This window comes from Lygodium microphyllum, chromosome 24 (assembly GCF_053477565.2).
Source record: "Lygodium microphyllum isolate KBCC chromosome 24, Lygodium_microphyllum_v1.1.10, whole genome shotgun sequence".
Lineage (NCBI taxonomy): Eukaryota > Viridiplantae > Streptophyta > Polypodiopsida > Schizaeales > Lygodiaceae > Lygodium > Lygodium microphyllum.
Genome location: NC_141158.1, coordinates 18336982 through 18347073, shown reverse-complemented (window position 1 = coordinate 18347073; position 10092 = coordinate 18336982). Strand labels below are relative to the sequence as shown.

At 40.0% G+C, this 10092-nt stretch overlaps 1 protein-coding gene across 3 annotated transcripts in view; it reads left to right on the top strand.

The window, feature by feature from the left end:
* Nucleotides 1–3594: 3594 nt before the first annotated feature.
* Nucleotides 3595–10092, top strand: part of LOC148014886 (uncharacterized) — a 274224-nt gene continuing 267726 nt past the window's right edge. For 2 of the 3 annotated variants that reach the window (XM_087665463.1, XM_087665465.1), the window contains exon 1: nucleotides 3595–3842. In XM_087665463.1, the coding sequence (XP_087521589.1) occupies nucleotides 3712–3842 (131 nt within the window). In that variant the 5' untranslated portion in view covers nucleotides 3595–3711. The remainder of the gene's footprint in view (nucleotides 3843–10092) is intronic. The other variant, XM_087665466.1, reaches the window with a different exon arrangement.

The following is a 10092-nucleotide window of genomic DNA, read 5'->3' as shown; positions in this document are numbered from 1 at the left end:
CACATTGTGATTGTTGGAGTTCCCACATATTGTGTGTGTCTCTCTCTCTTGCTCTCTTTCTCCATCCGCCATGGCTCTTGCTTTGCTTTTTGCTTCAACTTGGGCTTTTGAACTTTGGTAAATAAAAAACTTGGGTGGCCATATGAGATTTGGTTGTATCCCTTGTCACTAAAGGTGGTTTAGGATTGGAACCACTAAGGGAAAAAATAATACAATTGGCCTTTGCTAGCCTCAAAAGAATGTTAGTAAAGCACACCTGGTTAGTGATGTTGGCCAATGGATTACCCATACTAGGGCCTTTGGTAAGTAATAGTAAGAGTGCCGCTAGTAGGACCTCATATTTGGGGGTCCATCAACCATCAACATAAGGGAATCTCAAGTTGCACAACAGTTAGTAAACTCTGTGAAAAGAAGTTGCAATGGAGCTGATGTGGAAATGAGAAAAGTGTAGCAAGAGTGATCCCTCTCTCTACTTTAGTCTATAGCTTAATGATGATGCTTATCAAGGGGGATATATTCTTGCTCCTGAAAACCCTAGGATGTGTACAAGCTACACTCCAAAGGTATTGCCTATAGGAATGATGTTTGGGATACTGCCTCAAACAACTCCAATGCACCCAATCTAATTAGAAATCAATTTAACTTGATAGAGGAGGAGTCCCTTTGGCTACAATTAGCTCTATCAAGGAAGAAGAATGAATGGCCTACATCTTACCAGTTGATTGTGCTAAGTTCAATTAAATTTTGGAAAAATGGTGAAGGGAAATTGGCTTTGCTCATGAAGAAGAGAGCTGATTTCAAGACTCCAAATGGTAGATAGTTTTTAGCTACCGTAGGAGTAGTATAAAAGCATGAACGGATAGGGAGTGCATTTTTACATGGATAAGGAGGTTAAAGAAAGTAGTGATGGCCACTCCCTCCTTTAAGCTAGAATGTTATAGAGAGTGGTCACAAAGAAGCTTGCCACGAAAGACTGGACTTGTAGATTCAAGAGTGTGCCATGTCTATGTGTGCTATGCGAAAGGGAGAAAGAAGATTAAGAACTTATTTTGGAACTATCTTGAGGTGCATCCCTTATGGGGTAGTATTAAAATGGGATTGAAATGAATTAACTTGCACTATGACTTCAATTCGAAGCAAACGTTGTTAGAAGATAGGGGCAATATGAATGATGTACCTCTAAAGTTTGGTCTAGCATAAGAGTTGTAGCTATTCGAGTGATTTGGTCATTTAGGAATGAAGTGGTCCATGGTAAAGCAAGGCTTACCAAAAGGGAAGGTTAGCTAGTTACTTTAAGGAGGTTTTTGTCCTCACACAAACACAAGCACTACTTAATGAACTAGCTACCAAAGATAGGCTCTTGAGCTGGTTTGTAAACTTCTTTCGAAGCTAGTCTAAGTATGTGTCCATACTATTTTTACCCTCTTTAGGGAGATGTACATACTACTTATGTAATACAACTTTTCACATTACAAATTTAAAAAAAATCCATGTATGAAATCAATTTTTATAATACATTTAAATGATTAAGCAATACTTTAATATTATGCTGATGTTTGTTTAGTGTTGATGTAGGTTAACAAGCTTTGTTTTGAATGAAGTCCAACATGTAGATAAGCAAAATATTGATGACTTAAACACTAAGTAGCTAAGTAAGTTTGCCATCATTTATCTTGGTTTCAACCACAATACAAAACAATATCGTACTATATAATACAATACCATTGCTTAATGCGAGAATTAGGACACTCTTCCCATAACTATGAATCCTTGGAAAGTATCATGACAACTCTCCCCCATGCTAATATGGCTCTAGGTTCTATGTTTCTTAAGTGCTTTATGCCTAGTCTCATTGCTATACATACATCTTTCTTATCATTTTTGTATATTCTCTTTAGGCGCAGAAATATATTGTAATATTAATAAAATAAATATCACAAATACAAAATTTGAGTTAGTACTTGAGCCACTTGGCCAATTTACCTAACTTAGATAGACTAAAATGACCTTCATTGCATAGTTAACTTAGATACTAAAATGTTTTGCCCTTAAGGCTTGCCCATGCATAAGCTAAATTCTCCCCTATAAAAACCTAGCTCACCCTTGCTTGCTAAATTTTGTTTGTCTTTGTATGCTTCTTCTTTTGCAAGGTGCTATGAACATTGATCGTACCTCTTGTTGAAGTATTCAACCATTACATTATGATTCTTTAGTTGATATATAGTTAGTTGCAATTGTTATCACTCCATGTTATGTATTAAAAAATTAGTAGGTTACTTGTGTAACAAAATAGAAAACACTAAACAAATTGAATTGTATTCTTGGTATTTAAGCTCAAAACATTGGTAAAATGAATGGTTGATTTTTAAAAAGAAATTGAATTACCAAAAATTGAAGATGATAAATTTCAAACTATACTCATGTGTTAGCATTAGAATATCTCTTTTCTAACACATAACAGTACTAGAATGAACTCAAGCAAGTGACATCAAAGGCTTAGTATCATACAATTAGTTTTACTAGAACACATTTTAAAAATATATTCGTCATCTTCACTCTTAATTATATGTGTCAATATAGCTACACATATTAGTACTACAATGAACTCAAGCAAGTAACATCAAAGGCTTAGTGTCATACAATTAGTTTTACTAGAACACATTTTAAAAATATTTTCTTCATCTTCACTCTTAATTATGTGTGTCTACCTAGCTACATTTCATTAAATAAACGTTTGTTTTCTATAAACTTTAGGCTAGCTACACGCCAAATGAGGGATGACCAACCCTTGCTCAAAGTTTGGGCATGTAGTTTCTAAAATTGGTCGCAGAAATGGGCACAAAGCCTTTACACGCTAAAAGGATGTATTTTGTGAAAAAGTTTTCTATTATTTTGATTGTTTGCAGACGCAAAAAGTGCACTCATGTCCATCATTTTATAAATTGGGCGGGGAGATTCCATGCCCAAAAATGGGTGGGGAGTTTACTTGTTTAGTATGTAAACAACACGTCATGTCCTCTTCTATATGTAAAGAACTACCGAACCCCTAAATAAATACTATTGGTTAACACTCACAAAGCTGGTGTTTGGCATTTGGTATGTAACTAGCCTTAGAACTTTAGTTCCTATGTAAAACGCTTGTTTGACTCACTAGATTTCCTTTATTAAGGGTAAAGGAGCCAATTGTAAAACGAGTGCTAAAAATCAAACACCTTACAATTAGTAATATAACAAAACAAGGGAATATGTTGAGAATCTTACTTACGTGACATTCATTGATTTGCTAAAAAGTGTCACATTACTCATTCACAAATGTACCACCACCTTGAGAAATAGCTGAAAATAGCATTTTTTAAGTTGCATTAAAAATTTTGATTAATATTAAATTCATTCAATTTCTCTTGATATCCCCTACATGCTCATATGTTGAGATCTTGGAAAAAACAAAAAAGCAAAATATGAAATCCCCCTAAAAATACAAAATTTTTAGTAGGTGTCTTGAGACAGCGCCCATCCACGACGATGGGTCGACCCGAATGAAGATAGAATTGAAAAATGGATGTGGCATGCAGTGGTTGACGAATCCAACTGACCACGTAAAGAAAATAAGAGCAGGGAAAATCAGGACGGAGAAGCAGAATCAAAAGGACGAGGAGGAGAATCAGAAGAAGAAGAAGAAGAAGAAGAAGAAGAAGAAGAAGAAGAGATTTCATGGCGGAGGAGGGCGAGCAGGCTGAGGAAGAAGTGGACCTTCCGGACGTGCCCAAGTTGGTGGGCACCCTCGACGAGCTTGTCCGCATAGGCCAGCTTGCTCCTGAGCGTGCTTCCTTTGCTCGCCAGAAGTAAGCCCTCTCTCTCTCTCTCTCTCTCTCTCTCTCTCTCTCATGGCCCTCAACTTAAAGGCACATGCCTCCGTTAATCATTCATTCCTCTGATGGGCACGGAATGCATTCTCGCTAGGATCAGGATTATGCTCAGGACTAGGTATTTTAGTCGATCTACAGTGCAGTTGGCGTGTGTACGGCTTCTCAACGCCACTTGTGATGAATTATTGTTTCTGTTCTTCAGGGCATTTCAATCGTATTTTGATTAACTTCCGGTATCCTAGATAGTGCGCTTGTAGGCTACACCAACGTCTAAGAATTGATACTCTTGGTTGATGTACAAAACATCAAACTAATATCTCTATTTGCCTATAAAAAACATCCCTCCTTGGCACACACGTTTGTGAATGATATACATATGTGTATGTGTGTAGGCTAATTGTACTAATTACTAGAAACAAAAATATACAAGTGAACTATATGACTTACAATATAGGAATCACAATAGGATGATATGATTGACAAGGAAACTAAAGAAACTGTAGCATGCCAAGAAAGCAGATCATTCTTGGGAAGGATGCTTGCATACTAAATGATGTTAAGCTGCCTTGGTGAAGGCCTTAGAGATGGGTAATGTGATTGCGCACTCCAGAAGTAGAACAAAAAATGAATGCATTTCAGATAGTACAGTTATGCCAACAACCCTAGAAACACAAAAAGTGAAAAAAGGACTTCACATGTGATTGCATAGAATCTATCAATTTGGGTTTTGCAAAAACCCAATCTCTTGGTTGCCTAGTGGAACCAACCACATGGTGCCAAATAGCAAAGAAAAGAGACCATACCATTCTCGCTGTGGGGGCAAGAAAGAAATTGATGATGATAGGTCTCCTACTTGTAGTACAAAAGAAGTAAGAGCCATTAGAAATATTGCAACTTGACAGTGCAAAGGCAAGTGGAAGACCACCCATTGGCATTCTCCAAATAAAGACTTTGCATTTGTCGGCCCACCATCATTGTTGATTTCCATAGGCTTTACCTTTGTGGAGACCCCAAAAGTTATTGCCCTTTTAAGTGCATGTGAAGATATGCTAGGGTTTGTGTGGAGAAAACATAAAATGTACAGATGCCAATAAAACAAAATAACCTAGACAAAAGCACAAAAACACAAAATACAAAAATAGAGAAGAAAGATAACTCTGAAGTGAATGAGTGAATGCTGCAAATGAAGGAAAGAGTGCAGAAAAGGCTCAAAGGTAGAGCTGTCCAATAGGCGATGACTCTCTTGGGAGCGGGCTGAGGGAGTACTAGAAGAGTGATGTTCACTAGTAGACTACTCGCCCATTCCTTCAAGAGACCTATAAGGCAAAGGAGAAGGAGGTTGTTCATATGCTACATGGCCAGTGGCATGCCATTGAGGTGACTGTGTACCAAAAGGAGCAGCAGGTGGTGCAACAAGCTGAAAGCGTAGCATCACTCGACTATCTAGGGTAGTGCCACTTGTGGATGCAGCCACAATCTGCCATGGCTTCTTGGTTGGGAGACCTTTGATCTTGGAACAACACTTCTCGTCTATGTGGCCCGAGCGTTGGTAGTGTTTATGCAAAACATGTTTTTCTTCAGGAGTTACTTCCAAATGGGTTAGTGTCTTTAGTTTCTTTGGTTCTATTTGAAGGAGTGTCACCCTTGTTTTGGGTAGTCTTCCTATCTTGAGAATTCTTGCCACATCCAAATTTTCCCTTTGAAGAAGTGGTTACTAGAGCCTCCTTTGAAATTGAAATGGAGAAGAGGTCTTTTTGTGGACTTGATAATGTAGCCTCACGTAATGCAAGAATTGGTATTTGAACTCATAGAAGGTTGGCAATTGGGGCAACGAAATAATGTGTTGCATAAAGTGGAAGTATTTAGAAGGAGCTTGTTTAAGAAGAATGTAACATGATCGTCACTTGACTTCAGAGAGCCAATAGTAGCGAACTTGACAATTAACCACCTATACTCAGCCAACTTGACTATTAGATCATCCTCTTCCTTTAATAGAAAACTCATGTAGCTCAATCAAAATTGATACGTTGGGTGTGATCTCTCGCCGCGTACTAGTCAAAGAGATGATTCCAACGATTAGATGATAGGGGAAAATGCTATAATTGGGAGTGAAACTTAGGAAGTAATCCCTACATCAACTTGACACTTGCTGTTTCATTGCGAGCTCTCCATTAACGGATATCGTCAAGGTGGGTGTAGACTAATTGGGCATGGGTAAGGTAGCCGCATGAGTAGCTCAAGGAGGGGAGATAAGCACACTGTAGGTAGAATGGAAATCCTTGCATCAGAATGACTCATGGAGTATGTGATGGCACTACTTATAGTGTGATGGCACACTATAAGTAGAGGATGGAGATCTCTCTCACTTGTAAGTGTGTGTAAGGGACAATGCTAATGGGTAGGATTCCCGCTAACGATGTACTAGGGTGTAGAGTGGCATTCACTTGTGGGTAACTAACATCTAGTATGGCAAAAGATATAATGCTAGGGATGGAAACATATGATCTTAAACCATTGTGCTCAATGTAGTTGTGGAATTTAAACCTAAGCTATTGAAAGCAACTGAAAGAGAATTTGCCGAAGAGGGCATGATGGGAGGGAATTGTGAATTAGGAATGCCAACTCCATGCTCAAATGAAATAGAGAATACAATGTGAGGTATACTTGTGGGTGTATATTTGCATCTAGAGCCGCCTTTATGGAAATCAACATAATCAAACCTTTCATGATTTGGATCTTGGTCTAGAAGAAGAAACACGGAAGGGTTTTGTTTCATATGACTCAAAAGGGTTATACCAATTTGACACTCGGCTAGGTTGTGATGGAGAAGATGGGTCACCAATTGTCTTGAATGCAACATGTCCTCCCTAAGTGGAGAGGTGGCCAGCCTCACCAACTAATCTTCATTGATGTGCAAGGCCCCTAGAAGTGTCTTGAGAGTGGTGGGAAAATTTGATACACAAGAATTCACTGAACTCGCTTCTATCATTATCCCTACATTTGGCCTAGAAGAAGAAATAGATGATGTGTTGTCCTCCTCATTGAGGCCCATTGAGGCCATAACGTCTCCTCTAGGCCTCCATGATGGAGAAGTTTGAAAAGACACTGTGCGATCCCAAGAGCAAGGAGTCTTTGACATTGTGAATTGGTTGCATGTCTATCTCACACAAACCAAGCCTCCACGATAGTTGCACAATACTTTGTCAAAAAGCACCGATGCTAATACCATGTGATGATATGCTAGAGTTCGTGTGGAGAAACCATAGAATGTAGAATATGACTAAAACACAATAACTCTAATGATATGCTAGAGTTTGTGTGGAGAAACCATAGAATGTACAAATATGACTAAAACACAATAACTCAAACAAAAACACAAAGGCAAAAAACACAAATGAAGAAGAAAGATAACTTTGAAGTGAATGAATGCTGTGAATGAAGGAAAGAGTGTACTAGTTGCTCAAAGGCAAAGCTATCTAATAGCAATAGACTCTTGTGGGAGCGGACTGAGGAAGTAGTTGAAGAGCAATGTCCACTGGGGATGGATCCCAAGGGTTATAACCACCAGTTGGAACTGAGATCATGCTGAAAGTGGAATGGCAGCAGACTGGAAACCAAAATGCAGCGGTTTGGAGGGTTAGAACTGGTAAACACAGCAATGTAATTACCAAAAGATGATCGCAGCTGATTCTTGGCAGGAAGCTGGAGCTAGGTGACTGCTATGAGTGGTAGGAAATCCGTTCATTAACTTTATTTATTTTCCTTAATTCCTTTTGGTTTTATACTTACAGCCCCAAAAAGGGCTGAGTGCCACATTTTGGGGTGCCACCCAAAACTGCCTAGTGCCTATAAATAGGGCACAAATTCTTATACATTCTAACTCACATCCACCAAATCACTCTCTTCATCCATCATTCTTCTCTTGACTCATCCTCTCCCCTGCTGTCTGCTCCCTAACTTGGAGGACATTACAGTTCATGGAGTATCCTTCCTTGCTGTCTGCTACCATGTGCATTATATCTTCATCTGCAGGCTGCATTTTGGAGCAGATCAGGTCACCCAGCTGTCCACATCCTTCAGGCTCACTAGCAACAGGTTTCCCCCTACTGGTGACCAGATTTTGTGCAGAGTTGACTTGCATTTTTGCAGGTGGTCCCTACTCCAAGTAGACATGTGGCTTGTGACTGAGGGCTGACCTGTGTTTTGCAGCTGGTGATCATCCTGAGGCTGCATTTTCAGCCTGCTGCAGGCTGCTCTGTTGTCTTACATCATCTGGAGCTGGTGGTTGCTGATGTTCTTCTTCCTCCACTTCGACCACACTTGAAGACTGCATTCCGCTCCCTCTACACAGCTGTCCTTCACAATTGAAATTTGAGTGACTAGGCAACTTCCTATTTATAGATGCGGATCCCCCCAAAGTTTGGGCGTTTACTTGTAGGAGATAGAAACTCTAGTTAAATTTGAGTTTTGGGCTTTTTTAATGCGCTAATGAAGATTTAATGTGTGATGCACCTTTTTTAGCTTAACATTGCCAATCCATACTGGTCCATGATAAGCAAATGATATATTTGATTAATTGATGCATGATCTAGCAACAATTGTCCCTTAATTCTCCAGTCTTGCCAGGTGCTTTTGAGATTTAAGTGGGTAAAGAGTTGTAGACACGCAAGAGGCTGAAATTTCTCCCATAAGTGACAATAACCTTTGGGAACATAAAAAAACCTTCGAACTGACTGGAATGACATCATAGTTTGGTATCAAACTTTCTATATTACATTGCGATTTCAGGGGTGTTACATGATGTGTGTTTAGGCCCCCCAAAGCTCTAAGGGTGTGTCAAATGATCATGGCAATAATTGTTAGAGTGCAGTGATGCGGAAGCGTAGGATAGACTGAGAGAGAGTGAACACACAGAGAGGAGAGAGAGAGAAAAGGAGACTGTAAATGCAGAAAATCTGCGGTGTAGTATGTTGTATAAGAGTGCAGAAATACACAAGGGGGCAAAGGAAATATCTGCGTATGTATCCGACTTGATGACCTCGATCTCCATCAGCCCGAGCACAGTCTGTCTCAGCCAAGCAGATCTCAAGATCAGAATCTGAAATCACTGAATAATGTGTCAACAATGTGCTGGAGGACTGCTATATAAAGTAGAAATAAAAGGCATAAAAATAACCAGGTCGGCTGCATTAAATGCAGTTGACTGCAATAAAATAATGCCTGGAATGCTGCCGAAGAAGAGCCTGGGGAAGCACCTTCATAAACAAATCTCCAAGATTATCCTTCGTCTTGCAATACTCCACATCAATGGTCCCATCCAGAAGCTTCTCCCGAATGAAGTGATACTGGATCTCAATATGCTTCGTTCGGGCATGGAATATTGGATTCTGTACGAAGGCAATGCAACTCTCATTGTCACACCGCAGAAGAGTAGGACGAGTTTGGGGGCAGCCAAGCTCCTCCAACGATCTCCGAAGCCACACAACCTTACATGTGGTGGAAGACGCAACTTGATACTCTGCCTCAGTAGAAGAAAGGGCTACCATGGGCTGCTTCTTGCTACTCCAAGAGATAACACCTGTACCCAAGGTAAAACAGTAGCATGTAGTAGATCGTCGGTGGTCCACATCGCCAGCCCAATCCGAGTCACTCTAACCTGCAAGAACCAGATTTGAAGTATCTGAACCTGTGGGATAAGAAATCCCTAAGTCAGAGGTCCCCCTCAAATACCGAAGAATCCTCAGGGCAACCTGCCAATGCACCTGCTTGGGTTCAGTCATGAACCCTGCCAAAAGACCCACAGCAAAACAAAGATCAACACGAGTGTTGAGAAGCCAAATCAAGGATCCAATCAAGTGACGGTAGCGTGAAGCATCCATTACGGGAGAATCTGAGTGTGAAGTGGCCTTCCAATTCAGATCCATATAGAAGTAGTAATGGGCCGACAAGTCTTCATCTCAAAAGTCACCAAGAGCTCCTGAATGTACCTTTGCTGAGAGATGAAAATCCCCCTTTGAGATTGATAAATCTCGTGACCCAAGAAGAAATGAAAAAGCCCCAAATCCGTCATCTCGAATGCCTGATGTAAAGCTGTCTTGGTCTCTTGGACCTTCTGTGTATGATCCCATGTCAGAATCAAATCATCAACATATAACTCAAACAACACACGACCAACCTCGGAAGTGTGCACATAAAGCTGTGGATCGGCCTTAGAGCGCCGATATCC